This window comes from Stenella coeruleoalba (genome assembly GCF_951394435.1).
Source record: "Stenella coeruleoalba genome assembly, chromosome: 6".
In the NCBI taxonomy this organism is placed as follows: Eukaryota; Metazoa; Chordata; class Mammalia; order Artiodactyla; family Delphinidae; genus Stenella; species Stenella coeruleoalba.
Genome location: NC_137151.1, coordinates 67,697,548 through 67,716,242, shown reverse-complemented (window position 1 = coordinate 67,716,242; position 18,695 = coordinate 67,697,548). Strand labels below are relative to the sequence as shown.

The following is an 18,695-nucleotide window of genomic DNA, read 5'->3' as shown; positions in this document are numbered from 1 at the left end:
CCTTCATCAGTTATTTGGTTACCCTGAGCTACAATTCATACTGTAAAGGGAGGTTACCAGCCAATAATATTTTATATTTTATTCCAGGTTGATCTCCTATCAAGAGTTTTTGGCATTTGAATCTGTTTTATGTGCTCCAGATTCCATGTTCATAGTGGCTTTCCAATTGTTTGACAAGAGTGGAAATGGAGAGGTGACATTTGGTAAGAAAAAAAAGAGATTATATGTTTAAGTGAAGTTAGTGAGGCTGGTTCAGTTTTTAATTGCTAAATTTAGTAACTGCATATAGATTGCTGCTTATTTTAAGAGCTAGTCAAAAAATGAAGTATTAATTTCCTAAAAGGATTTACATAGATAAAATTAAAATGGCTTTATTTTCTTTTAAGCATTAGACTATTGCAAAAAATTAAGGAATTTAGGAATGTCGTTACATCAACTCATTGACTCTCTGACACTTTCACATTCCTAAAGTAGGTGGTGTAAAATTATCTTGTTCTGGGCCAGCCTGGGCAACATTTTTTATGAAACAGACTGAACAACGTGGAGTAATCATCTCATACCTTCAGGAATTTTTGGGTAGAGAGTTCAGAGCTTCTCTGGAGCATCTTTGGAAAATTGCTGCTATGTCATTTTAACACCTAAGAATGGAACTGAAGGAGGGCGTTAAGGCAAGAATAGTTAGCATTCTCTGAACCCCCATTTTAGATTTTTGGTTTTAGGCAACAAGGCTAGAATATTAAAGTTGCCATTTGAATTGGATGTAGAAATCAATTTAAATCCTTTGGTAGGCACATAATCTAGCACATTGTGGACGTCTCAAAGCATACAAGCTAGGATTTCTATCTATAGCCATGTATTAGTTTTTTGAAGAGGCTTACTTGCAGAAATTAGTATGTGTTTAGTAAGAGTATCAGCTAATTTTTTCCTGCAAGAGGCTTTTCAATAAAAATGATGTAAAAAAAAAATGATGTAGTGTTATCAAGGACCTAGAGCACTCCTCCCTTTTTTTTTTAATATTTGGATTTTTTTTTATTGTGGTAAAACAACACCTAACATAAACCTTAGCATCTTAACCATTTGTAAGCGTACAGTTCAGTAGTGTTAAGTATATTCACACTGTAATGAAACAGATCTCCAGAACTTTTTCATCTTGTAAACCTCAACTTGAACTCCTTTAGTGGTGTGAATTGGAATCAATATGTGGTAGGGAAACTCTTGAAAATCAGGCTTCCCCTGAGCCACAGTGCTAAATATTTATTCACTGTAGTGTTGGTTATAAAACAAATATCCTCTAGTTAAACCCAGAGGAAGATGTATCGCTGCTATGGTGAGAATGGTGAGAAAATACAGGTATTTGAAAGGACCAGTGCGCCTTTGCTGTCATCTTAGTGGGCACATGTTCTAGCTTGGCATTGATTGTTTCCTTCTTTCTGCCCACTGACCCAGTTGTCTTCTGTTATCAGAAGATTTTCCCAAATAAATACCTATGCAGAGCTCTTCAGGTGTCTGTGTTTATCTTGGCATTCTCTCTGCTTTGGAGCAAGCTCTGGCCATTCTGCCTCCTAAAGAATATTGATTTTCCTCAGAAACACCCAGATTTTATAGTTTAAAGCATAAAGCCTTTATCATCTCATCATTCAGCATTAACCCTGTACTGCTGAGAATGCTGCATTTTCTATTTTCAGTAAGTATCACACATGCTCATATACCTTATTTCCAAATGTGATGCACAGATGCTTGGGAAATAACTTGATATAAATATCTGCCTTAGTGACAGTATACCTGTGCTTCTGTCATGTGTCCATTTCTTAAGAATTAGGTTTCCCAAAACCAAATTCTATTTTTTTTGGTCCCCTTTACCTTGGTATCCTGATTCTTTGGGCCTCCTCCATTTGATTGCTTTTTCCAATTTCTATTTTAAAAATAAGTCACTCAAGTCAGTTTATTCAACAGACTAACAATAGAGACTCATGCCATTGTTGATTAGCAGATTAAAATGTGTAGGAAGTAGCTGAATGGTTTATACACACATTATTTCATGCAGATGAAAGCTTGTAGTTATTAGACTCCAACTTTAGCGTTTTATAGATCTTTTGTTTTTCCCTCAGACTATGATTTATGAGTTAAAATTTCAAGAAAATATAATTAGGATTAAAAGCAGAACAAATCAGTTTTAGTTTTTATAGCACCTGTTCTGAACTGAAGAGCATATAAACCCTCCAGAATCCTTCATTCTGCTGCTCCATAATCTAGAGTTAGGAAGATTCTTATGGAATGAGAAAAAATTGAGCTCCCTTTCGACATTGTTCCTGTGGTCCATGGCTAACTGGATGGTTCTCTTGAGGGTGCTCACCTATTTGCTGGGGACCTTGACCATTTCCCCTCCCTGCCCTACATCCCAAATTCTGAGGATTCATTTTTAGACAAACTTTCTTAACTAAAATGAAAAAAATCATAATGAAGGAGAGAAATTTTAATTTTATATCCTTAAGAAAAGAAGAAAAGCATTGAAACTGTTACAGATGCCATTTAACAAAATTTCTAAGGCCCACTCATTTCAGGCTGTATTCGAGACTACAGAATTTCAACATAAGGAAATAATTAACTTGGAGTTTGTTTTAATAGGATTTTGGATCTATGATAAAGGTCAGTTTTCATGTTTGTACTCACTTAATAAAATGAATTGTGCTTATGTATTTATAGACGTATGTTTAGGTAAAAGGAAAATTTAGATCCATTCTAACTCTAAATCCTTTTCACCAGATGGCCTTATGTTTTCTAGTTTGGAGCTTATTTAAAGTATAGATTTTTCTTGTGCACGTCAGGAGAGAAAGGCGGGAGAGAATATTGGATGCAAGGTGTAATGGAGTGGGGAAAGACTATTACGCCGTCAGTATATCTCATGGACTATGACGATGTTATCTGTGTACTTGTGTATATTCTCATCTATGCTTTTTTTTTAGATATGCTTTTTATACACATCAAATTGTGTACTTAAATTGTGTGTATCTTTGCAAATATTTATATATATCAGTATTGAACAACATTTACTTGAATGCTGGACAAGTTTTTTTTTTTTTTAATTAGAGATACCTCTGCTCTGGGCGAGAGGACTTACATTGAGACCTTGGTCATCCATTTTAGAATGTACAAGCTCAAGAGAGGGTTTTGGAGTTTTTAAAAGAGTGAATAAAATCATCAGTTGTTTCTTCTTTGGTGTTCTTTTAGTAAAACTTCTAATGCATGCTGTGGATGATTACTTAATTGCTTGTATATCTGTTTCTGCCTGGTGGCATGAGCCTTATAGGGGCCATTGCATGACTGGTGTGTGCTAGATATTGTGTAAACTTGCCTTGGTCTCACTGTTGTCCACTAGTGTACTGGATATTCTGCTCAATAGAATTAGATTGACGTACCCTAGATAACCAGCTATTCTACAGTGTGTTGTCAATAGTTGCCATGCATTTGTCCCAAGTTAAAAAAAAAAAAAAAAAAAACCTATTGCTTTAACAAGGATGTAATCATTCTAAAAAAAAACCCCAACAACACTCTTACCTATTAACTAATAAATGTTACATATTCTAAATTTTCTATTAAAAATCTCATCAACATTGTGTTCCAAAGTGTTTGCCTGGGAATGGGAACTCTCTGAAGAAAACTTTTCCAGGGGCACATCTTTACCCCGACTGTAGAACCCTCAAAAAGTAGGGATTCCTTTCGATTTTGTACCGTGTTTGACCATCATTATGTATAACAAATAAAAATGTATTCCATTTGTGCCTCTAAAACAGACTCTTTTTCCCTAAAGGGAATAATAATCTGATTGGGCTGTTTTAGGCATGACCACTGGTATTGTTAAAAAGAGTTAGGAGATGGAAGTCTAGATATGAAAAATGTCATATCCTCTCTCAGTGGAAACAAAGCTATAGACATGGTATAATATGAAATTCTAATGGTAATAAATGCCTAGTTTAACTTGGTAAGAATGAGAGCTTCACTTGGGTGTTCAGATTAAATCAGGAAGACTTTTTGAGACTCCTTTCAGGTATCGCAGAGAAGGTCACATTAATATTCAAGGCTATAGAGTAGGTTAGAATTTGAGGTAAAAAGAGAACATGGTTTTACTTGTTTTTATGCCATTTGGTGATAGATTGTTGAAGCATCTAACTTCTATAGTAATAGATGCTCTTTAAATGTAAACTCATTTTTCCTGAGAAGTGGACCTTTACATATATTTGGCAGCAGGACTACTCTGTTGACTGATTGTACAGTAGTCCCTTTTGGAGGTAGGTAAAGGGTTACCAGAGGAGGTCACCCCGGAAACTAATGAGCCACCTGGAAATAGAACCCAGAAGTCTGGCCTGACATGCTGGGTTGGCTGGGACTTCTACAAGCTCCTGTTGTTGATCTTTTTGTTGTTGTTTGTTTTCCTTTTTTTTCTTTTTTAGTTTCTTAGTCGTTCCTCTTCTTTCCCCCCAAGTTTTCCCTCACTGAGAAACTCTTTACTTCTGCAAGTCTTGCCATTGTTTTTGTTCAGTTATACACAAGGATATTCATTGTTCCTGGTGGGAGTCCTTCTAAAAGCCTCTCTGACTTCACTTTAAGAACTGTGCAGGTGAAACTCAGCTATTGAGGACTTTTTTTTCCCCTGACAATAAAAATGTTTGATCTCAAGCCTATAAGTTGGAAGGAGTGGCTCCTGCTGGGCTGGAATCCTTGGAATCAGTATGTCGTTGGGCTGATGGTAGGTGGGCTGTGTCACAGGGCTGATGGCTTGTATACCTACAGGAGGAGTTCTCTGGCCACACCGTTGGTACAGCAGCTCCTTCCAGGCTCATTCATGGAACAGGCATGGCGGCAGTCTTGGAGAAGAGTGCCAGCCCCGGTCAGAGGTAATTTTGTACTGCAGAAAGGTGAACAAGACCAGTAGGAAGCTCCCATAAGGACCAGGGGAGGGATGAGGGTGGATGAGATGGGGAGACACAGTGTGGGCTGCTGGGGAAATTAAAACCTCTGTTAAGACATATTTACATAATATATATGCTTCGATGTATTTCATCTAGTGCAATCATCATAAGTGACTGATACAGCTAAACTGACTAATGTTATATGTCTGTGAACATTTTTACTTAATCACAGTTGTCACCATTACCTGCCCTCCTGACAACTCATTGTGCTCCTCTCCTTTAAGCAAAGAGAACATAATGATAGGCTACTTTTGTATCTGGCCCCAATTCCCTTTTCAGAGGAATTATAAACCATCTCTTTCATGAGCCCATGCTCTGCAGGAAGTGAAAAAGTGGTCTTTTGTTTTCTATATGTCAGAAAACAAATGGATTCCTATTTCCCCTTAGCAGTGCCAACCTAGTATAAAACACTCGATCATGATCTTGTTGCCAATAAGATGTGACTATCATATCCCTTTCATCCAAGCCAGAACTGTGGCCACTGAAATAGTACTCCTTGGAGAGCTAAAGACCCTTGTTTGCCACTGGAAAGACGGGATTCTCTCTGGGGGGAAACTTGCTATGTAGTTTCAGTTAGATATATTGGGTATATTTGAGATTATTGGTGCTCCCTTTCATGTCGTACAGAAGCTGATAAAACTGGGTAAGATAAGAAGATCATCAGCTTTTTGGGCTATTGCCTCACACAAGTATAAGCTCTCCAGTTCTGGAGCTTTTGTATAACTTTTTTTTTTTTTAATAAGCATATCCTGGTAAAAGTAAAGTGGTAATTATGAATTTGACTTCAAAACAATAGTTGTACTAATTATTTCTGTAAGCTTCCTGATTTAGCCTTAAGCAGTTGGTAGTGGAAATAATAACAGAAGGGAAGTGGAATGTCAAGAGGTGCCAAAGTAGGTTTGAAATTTTGTAGCCTGTGACATGGCTAAAATAATTAAAAGTGTCTGGGGGTAGTTAATAAACAACAGCACATAATAATGGTCATAATAAAACCATATACAAAGCTGTCAACTGACCACTTTGGGTGAAGGGAGAAATGTTTAAACAAATATTCATGGAAAATGACACTTCTATATTTGGGGAAATTATTATGAGTAATTTAAGCCATCATTTTAATTGTTTCAAAGGTATTGTAAGATTTTATTTAAAGGTTGCTAAGTAGTTTACAAAATAGGATTTTAGTTAAAAGTTTTTATTTTAGAGCTATTTTTCTGAATGTAAATTATACATTGTAATTTTGGTTTATAAATATCCTTTTTGTGATAATAGAAGACAATTTTCATGGTTCATTAAATTTTCATAAGTTTGAAAGCTTTTGAATCTTTGGCTTTATTTGATATAGTTTCGCACTTGAGATTCTGATATTTTCCAGTCATACAAAGGGAGTTCAGTTTTATTCCACTGTTATATAAAACTTATTTAGGTAGCAATACGTATATTTCCTATCAAATAGTTGAGTTTTGGGAGTTGTGACCTTTAAAATAAAGGTTATAAAATAACTCATTCCCTTTAATAATTTACCTTAATGTTACTTAACTATATGTAGTAATTTAAGTTATCCTAATATGCTTTCCATTAATTTCTTCATATTCCCTTAGTTTAACATTTAAAATAAGAAATCAAATTAATTAATTTGGAAAGAGAAGCAACTAATTAATTGAATTAGGAGGATCCTAAAAAAATCTTTGCTAGACGGCCATAATACTTTTAACTCTAAATAGTTTTTTGCCATCCTTATTATTTTAATTAGTTTGTAAACTTTAACATATCTTACAACTTGTTGAAGTTTCATATAGATTCAAGGGTAATCCTTTGTGTTGGTTAGGATCCCATGACTTGCTGTATTGCATTAATTCTTTGCTTTCAGAAACAAAAACTCATATATTTAATTTGTGTTTATGGAAGATGAAAATAATTGACGATTTGAAAACTCTGAAATACTGTTGCTATTTAGGCCAGAAATAAATGCTACATTCCATTTGAAAGAAAAGATGAGAATCCCATCTCCCCAGTGACATCCAATGCCGCCTTCCAACTGACTAATCACTGTGACCTATTCAGAGCTGTCATGTTGAGTCCAGACTGGTAGGATTTCCAATTCAGGATTCTTACACTCCCTGCTGCTCCCCCAGCATAGCAATGCTTTTATCAAAAAAAAAAAAAAAAAAAAGTATATTAAAACTAAAGGGAATCCATTAAACCATTTACAATATGAGATTTATATCTTACTCAAAGAATTTGCAGAAATTAGATAAAATAGCATAGTTGGAGATTATAAAACATTAAGCTTGTATTTACTAATTCTTTAGTATAATTGATAGCTATAGATAGTAAAATCCTTTCACTAATATAATTGGCTTAAATTTGAAAATAATTTTGTTAAGACATCAGTAAAACGGGCTTCCTGCTTTCTTAACTTTGTTAACGATTTTTTTTTTTTGGCATGAGCTTCTAAATTAGTCTATCCAGTCTATGCTTGTTAAAGTACCAGTCATTTGTGAATTGACTTTCATAGTAAGTGTAGAACGGTGTAAGAAAGTGAATGACTTTGTTAGTGCATGAAGACAAGCTGTCAGAAGGTTTTGGTTGTATATTACACAGTGTGACTGGTTCCTATCTAAAAGTTAGTATACTGTGTTTAGTCCTTCTTTACTTAAAAGTGAATCACTAATTTCACTTATCTTAAAATATTTTAATAGCTGAGACTAATAATCATGGTTTTTATGGGGATCTTGTAGCTTTGTGTCAAGACCATATTTTTGACAATATCAGAAGCTTTTAATAAGGTGCTTGCTGCTGGGCTAATGATATGCTTTTGATAGTATTTCTTATACCTATCTTCAATAGACATATTCAGGCTAGTGTGAATGTAATAATCAAGCCTCAATCAAGCCATACTTAGTATGACAAATATTGCATTATACTGTAATTTAGGTATTCATGCTTCTGATAAAGGGCTTAATTCGACTCCTTGAGGAACCGGGAAAACACTATTGATTTTATACTGGAATGCAAAGTAGCAGCCATTTATAATGCAAGATATAAATCACTTTCTAATTAAAATTAAATCAAGAGAAATTAAGAATCTCATGGCCTTATATGTAATGGTACACAATCTTAACTGTAAAATTATATTTTGTATCAATTGTGCTCCTGTGCATGGGTTTCTGAGCACAAAAAATTTTGCAGCTAATGTTAGTAGAAACAGATAATATTGACTTTTAAAATTTCTCTTAATTTCTTTCTGTAGGAACATTGCAGTGGACTAAACTACTTATTCCAGATATAATTTATTTATTTTTGTTTTCCCTTTCAAGAAAATGTCAAAGAAATTTTTGGGCAGACTACTATTCATCACCATATCCCTTTTAACTGGGACTGTGAATTTATCCGGCTGCATTTTGGGCATAATCGGAAGAAGCATCTTAACTACACAGAATTCACACAATTTCTTCAGGTGAGCTTAGTTTTTCATAACCAGCGTAAATATATACCATTCCTCCTCCATCTCCTTCCCTTTTAGCTTTATTAGGTTTATTACAAAAAATAGCAATCCTCTGTGGCATTTCACCCCCATTTTTCATTTCTCACTCCCAGAGGCAACTTATTTAAATTCTCGTAATTGTTTCTTTCGGTGTTTACTTTCATAGCTTCAAATAATAAACATGTGCTGGCACTTGTACTTTTTAATTTTTCACTTTTAGGTATTTTTTATTTAATTTGAACTATGGAAGATTAGGAGCTAGCTTTTTCACCTTTCCCTCTCTATCACAGACTTGGACATTTTCTGTCCCCTTTCTCCATATAATTATGTCATGATTCTGCTTAGATCGGTAATCATATTTGAATCACCACAACTTTGTAAACACTGTGCATGACTAAAATGATTTTCTTAGCGATTCTAATTTTTATTATTTTATTTTCTGTATATTAATGCCAATTCATTCTCAGACTTGGCCTCAGTTACTAAAATCTCATTTTAATACGTTTAAAACCGAGTAGGTGTTTGGTCAATTTCATCCTACTGGAACAATCCAGGAGCTTGCTTTCTTTTTAAAAAAATTTGAGGTAAAGTTCAATTAACATAAAATTAACCATGTGAATATGCACAATTTAGTACATTCACAGTGTTGTGCAACCACCAGCTCTAATTCTAAAACCTTTTCATTACCCCAGACGAAAACCCTGTACCAGTTAAACAGTCACACCCCATTCTTTTTTTTTTTTTTTTTTTTTGCTGTATGTGGGCCTCTCCCTGTTGTGGCCTCCACGGAGCACAGGCTCCAGACGCGCAGGCTCAGCGGACATGGCTTACCGGCCCAGCCGCTCTGCGGCATGTGGGATCTTCCTGGACCGGGGCACGAAACCACGTCCCCTGCATCGGCAGGCAGACGCTCAACCACTGAGCCACCAGGGAAGCCCTAACACCCCATTCTTGCCTTTCCTTAGCTCCAATTTGCTTTCTGTCTATGGATTTACCTATTCTGGATATTTCATATCAGTGGAATTATACAATATGAATTTTTGTGTCTGGCTTTTTCTTAGCATAGTGTTTCCAAGGATTATCTGTGTGTAGCATATGTTAGTCCTTCATTCCTTTTTATGGCTGAATAATATTCCATTGTATGGATATATCATATTTTGTCTGTCCATTCATTAGTTGATGGACACTTGGGTTGTTCTTGCCTTTTGGCTGTTACGAATAGTGCTGCTATGAACATTGGTATACATGTATGCTTTTGAATACCTGTTTTCAAATCTTTTTTTTTTTTTTTTTTTTTTTTTGGTACGCGGGCCTCTCACTGTTGTGGCCTCCCCCGCTGTGGAGCACAGGCTCTGGACGCGCAGGCTCAGCGGCCATGGCCCATGGGCCCAGCCGCTCCGCGGCATGTGGGATCTTCCCGGACCGGGGCATGAACCCGTGTCCCCTGCATTGGCAGGTGGACTCTCAACCACTGCGCCACCAGGGAAGCCCTCAAATCTTTTGAGTATATCCCTAAGGTGTGAGATTACTGGGTCATAACTTTTTAACTTTTTGAGGAACTGCCAGACTGTTTTCCACAGCCCCTACACCATTTTCCTGGAACTGTCTGATACTGGACTTTGTACTTACTACATAGCTGTCAACTTGTGATCTCCCTTCACCTTCATCCTGGGGACTCCATCTGCTTTTCTGTTATGTTGAACCTCCCATTTACTGGATTTCATCTCTTCCTTTATTATGGTTTGCTTCCTCTTTTTTTAAAAAATATTTATTTGATCTATTTATTTATTTGGCTGTGTCGGGTCTTCATTGCGGCACGTGGGATTTTTCATTGCAGCACTCGTTGTGGTGTGCAGGCTTCTCTTTAGTTGTGGAATGTGGGTTTTCTTGCTCTAGTTGTGGTGCGCGGGGTCCAGAGTGCATGGGCTCTGTAGTCTGTGGCACACGGGCTCTCTGGCTGAGGCGCACATGCTCAGTAGTCGCGGTGTGCGGGCTTAGTTGCCCCGTGGCATATGGGATCTTAGTTCCCCGACCAGGGATTGAACCCACATCACCTGCATTGGAAGGCGGATTCTTTGCCACTGGACCACGAGGGAAGTCCCTGCTCCCTCTTTTTGGTAGAATACTTAATTCAGGGGCTTCCTAAGGAAAGTAAAATAATTTTTTTGTGAGACTTGATATATGAAAGCCTCTGCTCTATCATTACCTTTAGTTTGGCTGGGTATAGAATTTTAGTAATTTATTTTCCTCCTAATTTGAAAATATATCTCTTGTTTTCTAGCTTCCAGTGTTGCCACTGAGCAGTCCAATACCATTCTAATCTTTATTCTGTTTTGAAACTTTTTTTTTTCCCCATTCTGGAGGGTTTTAAGATTTTTTTCTTTTCAGCATTTTGAAATTTCATGATGATATTCCTTGATGTGAGTTTATTTTTATTCATTGTGCTGAGCATTCAGGGGCTCTTTTAATTTGAAAGCTTATGTACTTCAATTCTTGAAAATATTCTTTCTACTTTTCTTCTATTTTTTTTCCTGTCTAGAACTAGTAAATATAATAAATGTATGATCCTTTAGTTTTCTTTTCTCTCCTGTTTTCCTTCTGAACATTCTATTGTTTCTTTTGTTGTATCTCTAATTTTCAAGAGTTCTTTTTGATTTTCTAAATATTTCTTTTAAAAATAGCATACTGTTCTTCTTTTATGGATGTAGTATTTTCTCTCACTTCTCCAAACATATTAGAGGCAGGGTTTTTTGTTTTTGTTTTTTTTAAAAAAATTTTCTTCTCCCTGCAAAGTGTCTGTTTCTGTCAAGTTACTTTCCTTCTCTTTGTTTGGGTCTCTCTTTTTCATGTTAGTAGCTCTTCTCCTATGTCTGATGGTTCTTGGTCCTCTGCTCATATTAAAATTAAGATTGAGGCTTATTGGGAGTTTTGGGTTCATGGCAGGATTTATTAACTGGACCTTACTGTGAAGTTCTCTGGCTGGGCTCTTTTTCCGGGGACTCTCTAATGCCTGTATGTTCAGGTCTTTTACTTTGGATTGGGGAATCAGAATAATGATTTAGCCACACATCTGGAGTATTAGATCTGGCTTTTTTTTTTTTTTTTTTTTTTTTTTGCGGTACGCGGGCCTCTCACTGTTGTGGTCTCTCCTGTTGTGGAGCACAGGCTCCGGACGCGCAAGCTCAGCGGCTATGGCTCACGGGCCCAGCCGCTCCGCGGCATGTGGGATCTTCCCGGACCGGGGCACGAACCCGGGTCCCCTGCATCGGCAGGTGGACTCTCAACCACTGTGCCACCAGAGAAGCCCTAGATCTGGCTTTTGATATTCTGGTTGCTGAGTAAGACAAAAGGGTTAGAGGTCTGCAACATTCAGTATGGAGATGGACTTTCATTTAATTACCTGTTTTCATCTGTGCCTGGTCTCCCTTAGTCCAGAGATCCTCTGTTAGACTCACCTAGTTGTCTTCCAGGGTTGGGAAAGGGCTAGTGGCCTGGCTGTGGTGGAGTATAGCAGGTAACTAATTACTGTATAAACAGGCTTCCGTCTAAGCCTCCTGTTCTCAGCTCCACCTTCACCATTACTTCTGGGGGTACTAGTATAGCCAATTCACAAGTCTTTGGCAAATTCTGTCATGTACATTGGATTGCTTTTTTGCTTTCCTCACTTCTGGTTTTCTTGGGCCTGCTAAGCCAGTTGTCATTTGCTCTCTTGCCCTCTAATCTTTTTTTTGTAAATTTATTTATTTATGGGCGATTTGGGTCTTTATTGCTGCGCTTGGGCTTTCTCTACTTGTGGTGAGCAGGGGCTACTCTTCGTTGTGGTGTGTTGGCTTCTTGCGGCGGCTTCTCTTGTTGCAGAGCACGGGCTCTAGGTGTGCGGGCTTCAGTATTTGTGGCACACGGGCCCAGTAGCTGTGGCTTGTGGGCTCTAGAGCGCAGGCTCAGTAGTTGTGGCGCACAGGCTTAGTTGCTCTGCGGCATGTGGGATCTTCCAGACCAGGGCTCGAACCCATGTCCCCTGCATTGGCAGGTGGATTCTTAACCACTACGCCACCAGGGAAGTCCCTCTAATCTTAAAAATGTAGTTGCTGTCTTCTTTTCTGTTCTCTTTGTCCTTGAGTTTCTGTACTGTTTTGTTTTTCATTCTTTAGTGTGATTTTTAGTGAAGAGTAGAGATTTGAAAGACAGCAGAGCTAAATGTACTAGTTCAGTCTCATCCAAAGCCACAGTATTTCTGAACCCCTGCTACTTTCATCTCATAATTAGATGAGATGCATTTCTAAAAACACAAGATCTTTAGCTTTAACATAACTTCCTGTATTTACCCTTTCCCTCAGTTTCCCTTTCCCACCCTTTCAATCTAGAAGCAGATTTATTTTATTTTATCTTTTATTTATTAGAGTATTTTTATCTCTTTAGAATATCTTTATTTTATCTTTTATAGGTCCAGAGTATTGTTTTTTTCATTAGCGTGATCACAATATCCATTCTACCCTGATGTTTTGATTATACTACATAAATGGAGAGCTTCATATGCAGAACGTTTTTCCTTTTGGTTGCTTCTTTTTTTTTTTTTTCTTTTTTTTTTGCGGTACGCGGGCCTCTCTCACTGTTGTGGCCTCTCCCATCGTGGAGCACAGGCTCCGGACGCGCAAGTTCAGCGGCCATGGCTCATGGGCCCAGCCGCTCCGCGGCATGTGGGATCTTCCCAGACCGAGGCACAAACCCATGTCCCCTGCATCGGCAGGCGGACTCTCAATCACTGCGCCACCAGGGAAGCCCTGGTTGCTTCTTTTTGAAGTCCTTAATTTTAATTTTTTATTTTTGAAAGACTTCAAATATATTTAAAAATAGAATAGTATAATGAACCCCCATGTACCCACCAACTAGCTTCAACAATTATTAAATGTTGGCCAGTCTTTTTTTAACCTATACTCTCCACTCTGTTCCCTACTGGAGCATTTGGAAGCCAATCCCATACACTCTATAGTTTCATATGTGATACTTCAAATATATATCTTTAAAAGATACAGGGGAGTCCTTCAGCTGTTGACCTAATAGAAAATAGAAAATCTGTTCTTCCAGCATAACTCTTGCATTACTCTTGCAGTGAGGATTCTGCTTTTCTTCAGAATTAATGTCATTAATAAGGCTTAATCATGCCCATGGTTGCCACTGGATATTTCTGAGAGTCTAAGACGTGCATGGAAAAGACAAAGACATAACAAAGGCATAAATAGGGAGGAAAAAAAAGAGTGAGGAAGGGAAAGCCTATGTAAGATAGAGTGGAGCTGTGTGTGCTTCTGATGCTGCTTAGGAATATCCTTTTCTTGGAGAGCACTTTCAACCATATTTTAAGGTTGAAATAAAGGTAAAAAATTCCTGCTTCATTTGAAGGGTGATGTGGTTGGAGCTGAGGTGATAGAAAGTTGGAGTATGTTAGGGAGAATGACTAAAGTAGAAGAGGAGAAAATTTACAAATTGGAGATTGAACAACATGCTCCTAAGTAATCAATGGTTCATAGAAGGAATCAAAAGGAAAATCAAAAAATATCTTGAGACAAATGAAAATGGAAACACAGCATGCCAAAACTTAAAGGATGTAGCAAAAGCAGTTCTAAGAAGGAAGGTTATCGTGATAAACACCTACATTAAGAAAAAAGAAAAATCTCAAACAATCTACCTTTATACCTCAAGGAACTTGAAAGAGAATAAACTAATAAGCCCAAAGTCAGTAGAAGGAAATAACAAACATCAAAGGAGAAATAAATGAAATAGAGACTAGAAAGACAGTAGAAAAGATCAATTAAACCAAGAATGGGTTTTTTGAAAAAATAAACAAAACTGACAAACATTTAGCTAGATTAAGAAAAAAAGAAGTCTCAAATAAAATCAGAAATGAAAGAGAAGACCTTACAACTGATAAAGATCGTAAGAAACTACTATAAACAGTTATACACCAACAAATGAGAAAACCTAGAAGAAATGGATAAATTCCTAGACACATACAACCTACCAAGACTGAATCATGAAGAAATGGAAACTCTGAACAGACGAGTTACTAGCAAGGAGATTGAATCAGTAAACAAAAACCTCTTAATGAAGAAAAGTCCAGGACCAGATGGCTTCACTGATGAATATTACCAAACATTTTAAGAAGAATTAATATCAGTCCTTCTCAAACTCTTTCAAAAAATAGGAGGGTATACTTCTTCCAAATTCATTGTACAAGATCAGTATTACCCTGATACCAAAGCCAGACAAGGGCACTACAATAAAATTACAAGTCGGTATCCCTGATGAAGATAGATGCAGATATTCTCAACCAAATATTAGCAAACTGAATTCCGTAGTATACTAAAAGGATCATATACAGTAATCAAGTGGGACTTAATTCCTGAGATGCAAAGATGGTTCAACATATGCTAATACACCACATTAATACACTACAATGAAGGATAAAAATCATGATCATCTCAATAGATATAGATGCAGAAAAAGCATTTGACAAAATTCAAGATCCTTTCATGATAAAAACTCTTAAATTAGGTGTAGGTGGAATATACCTCAGCATAATAAGGGCTGTAGATGACAAGTCCACAGCTAACATCATACTCCGTAGTGAAAAGCTGAAAGCCTTTTCTCTAAGATCAGGAACAAGTCAAGGATGTCCACTGTTGCCACTGTTATTCAAAAAGTAATGGAAGTCCTTAGAGCAATTAGACAAGAAAAAGAAATAAAAGGCTTCCAAGTTGGAAAGAGAAAAATTAAGTTAATTAAATTAATTAAAATTAAAATTGTCCTTGCTTGTAGGGGACATAATATATGTAGAAAACCCTAAAGACTTTACGCTTACACAAAATACTATTAGACCTAATAAATGACTTCAGGAAAATTGTCAGATATAAAATCAGTATACAAAAATGAGTTGCGGGCTTCCCTGGTGGCGCAGTGGTTGAGAGTCCACCTGCCGATGCAGGGGACACAGGTTCATGCCCCGGTCCAGGAAGATCCCACATGCCGTGGAGCGGCTGGGCCCCTGAGCCATGGCTGCTGAGCCTGTGCCTCCGGAGCCTGTGCTCCGCAAGCGAGAGGCCACAACAGTGAGAGGCCCGCGTACCGCAAAAAAAAAAAAAAGAGTTGCATTTCAGTACACTAACAAGAAACTATTGGAAAGAGAAATTAAGAAAACAATCTCATTTACAATAACATTAAAAAGAAGAAAACAGGAATAAATTTAAGGAAGTAAAAGATCTGTAAACTGAAAACTATAAGACATTGATGAAAGAAATTGAAGAAGACATAAATAGAAAGATATTTTGTGTTCATGGATTGGAAGAGTTAATATTGTTAAAATGTCCATACTACCCAAAGTGATCTGTAGATTCATTGCAATCCCTATCAAACTTCCAGAGGCGTTTTTCACAGAAATAGAAAAAACAATCCTCACATTTGTATGGAACCACAAAAGACCCCAAACAGCCAAAGTAATGTTGAGAAAGAACAAAGCTGGAGGCATCACACTTCCTGAATTCAAACTATATTGCAAAGGTATAGTATTCAAAATAGTATGACATTGTCATAAAACAGACGTAGCTCAGTGGAACAGAATAGAGAGCCCAGAAATAAACCCATGCATATATGGTCAATTAATTTTTGACAGAAGAGCCAAGAATACACAGTGGAGAAAGGGTAGTCTCTTTAATAAATGGTGTTGGGAAAACTGGACAGCCACAGGCAAAAGAATGAAACTGGACTCCTGTCTTAAACCATACACAAAAATCAACTCAAAATGGATTAAAAACTTGAACGTAAGACCTGAAACTTTAAACTCCTAGAAGAAAACAGAGAGAGTAAGCTCTTTGACTTCAATCTTGGCAATGATTATTTGAATTTGACATCAAATTAAAAAATAAACAAAATAAAAGCAAAAATAAACAGGTAGGACTACATCAAACTGAAAACCTGCACAGCAAAGGAAACAATCAACAAAAAGAAAAGGCAAGCTATGGAATGGGAGAAAATATTTGCAAACTACATATCTGATAAGGGGTCAATATCCAAAATATACAAGGAACCCATTCCACTCAGTAGCAAAACAAATTAAAACACAATTAAAAAATGGGCAAGGGACCACAATAGACATTTTTCCAAAGAAGACATATAGATGGCCAACAGGTACATGAAAAGTTGCTTAGCATTGCTAATCATCTGGGAAATGCAAATCAAAACCACAATGAAATATCACCTTGTACTTGTTAGGATGTCTGTTACTAAAAAGACCAAAGACAACAAATGCTGTCAAGGATGTGGAGGAAAGGGAACCTGTGTACACCGTTGATGGGAAAGTAAACTGGTACAGCTATTATGGAAAACAGTATGGAAGTTCCTCAGGAAGTTAAAATAGAGCTACTGTGATCCAGCAGTCCTACTTCTGAGTATATATCCAAAGGAAATAAAATCATCATCTCAAAGAGATTATCTGTACTCCTGTGTTTACTTTTTTTTTGTACTCCTGTGTTTATTGTAGCATTATCACAGTAGCCAAGGTGTAGAAACAACCTAAGTGTCCATTGACAAAAGAATGGATAAAGAAAATGTGGTGTGTGTATATATATGTGTGTGTGTGTGTGTGTGTATGTATATATATATGAGTATTATTCCACATTCATACAATGGAATATTTTTCAACTTAAAAAAAAGGAAATTCTCTCGTTTGCAGCAACATGGATGAACTTGGAGGGCATTATGCTAAGTGAAATAAGCCAGACATAGAAAGACAAACACTCCATGGTATCACTTACATGTAGAATTAAAAAAAAAAGTTGTACATGTAGAAACAGAGTAGAATAGTGTCTAGGGGGTGGGAGAAATAGGAAGAGGCTGGAAAAAGGGCACAAACTTTGTTATAAGATAAATAAGATCTGAAGATCTAAGGTATAACATGCTGATGATAATACTGTATTGTATAATTGAAATTTGCTGAGAGAGTAGAACTTAAGTGCTCTCGTCAAAAAAAAAAAGATAAATATGTGAGGTGATGGATGTGTTAATTAACTCAATGGTGGGAGTCCTTGCACAATATATACATATATCAAATCATCACATTGTACACTTTAAATGTATTATAATTTTATTTGTCAATTATACCTTAATAAGTTGAAATTTTTAAAAAGCAGAAGGGGTTGGAAAGAAAACTTTGTCAAATCATGCTGGTTGTTTATTTTGTACTCTATCTTTCATACATTTTTACCAGTTGACTTTTAGTTTCTCTACTTCTGTTGGTCTTTTGAAGACCAATAGAATATTTGAATATAAATATTTCAAATTCAAATATTTACATGTGTGATGATGGATGTTAAAATGTTTAGATGTTTTCCACAATGTTGTTATTAAATTTTTTTAAAGTTAAGATTATTGAAAGATTTAGTAGGTTTGATATACTTGTCTCTAGCCTATCAACCTGCTAAGAAAAAATATTTTAGAAACTTGTTTTATTGTTAAATATAATACAAATACAGAAAACCATATAAAACAAATGTATAACTTAATGAATTATGAGACAAACACCTGCTAAGGCAATTTTAATGTCTTTGAATTGCTATTGAGGTATAGAAAAATATGATTAATTAGTAAAAGGGTGAAACTTCCATCAAAAGCTATTTTAAATGTCAGAAAAGGGTAAATCAACATTGATTTGTAGGCTTTTATAAATGAATGGCAATGCAAATTGCCATTACAATATTTACAATATTAAATTACAATTATTTCACTTTGTGAATAATATTTATATATTTAGATAGGAATATTATTTCTGGAGTTGCAAATAGTGTGAAAATGACATCTAATAGCACTATTATTATGTTGTGATAACAGATTTATTTGGATTATGTCATATGTCCTCAGGGCAGAAATGCTCTAAATTTTGACTTTTACATAGCCCTTAGGGTATTACTAGCACCTTTTTTTTTGATATCACCTATTACAAAAGTCAGCTGCCCAGTAGTTTAAAAGTTCAGAGATCTTCTGTATTGTTCTACAGTTTATGAGTATCACTCAAAGCCACACAGAGTGATAGCTGAACACTATTTATGCAGTTTGTTATTCATAACTTTCACATTAGAATTTCAAGCTTCAGTTGGTTGAATCTGCGGATGCGGAACCCTCGGATGTGGAGAGCCAGCTGTAATTCAGAAAGTACTCTTGGATGATAAGAATGCCTTCAAGCAGGAGAGTTACTAGTT

At 36.3% G+C, this 18,695-nt stretch overlaps 1 protein-coding gene across 3 annotated transcripts in view; it reads left to right on the top strand.

Moving 5' to 3' along the window:
• Window positions 1-18,695, top strand: part of SLC25A12 (solute carrier family 25 member 12) — a 106,996-nt gene that overhangs the window by 44,410 nt on the left and 43,891 nt on the right. For all 3 annotated transcript variants that reach the window (XM_079925259.1, XM_079925258.1, XM_079925260.1), the window contains 2 exons: window positions 88-203; window positions 8,285-8,424. In XM_079925259.1, coding sequence (XP_079781385.1) covers window positions 88-203; window positions 8,285-8,424 — 256 coding nt within the window. The remainder of the gene's footprint in view (window positions 1-87; window positions 204-8,284; window positions 8,425-18,695) is intronic.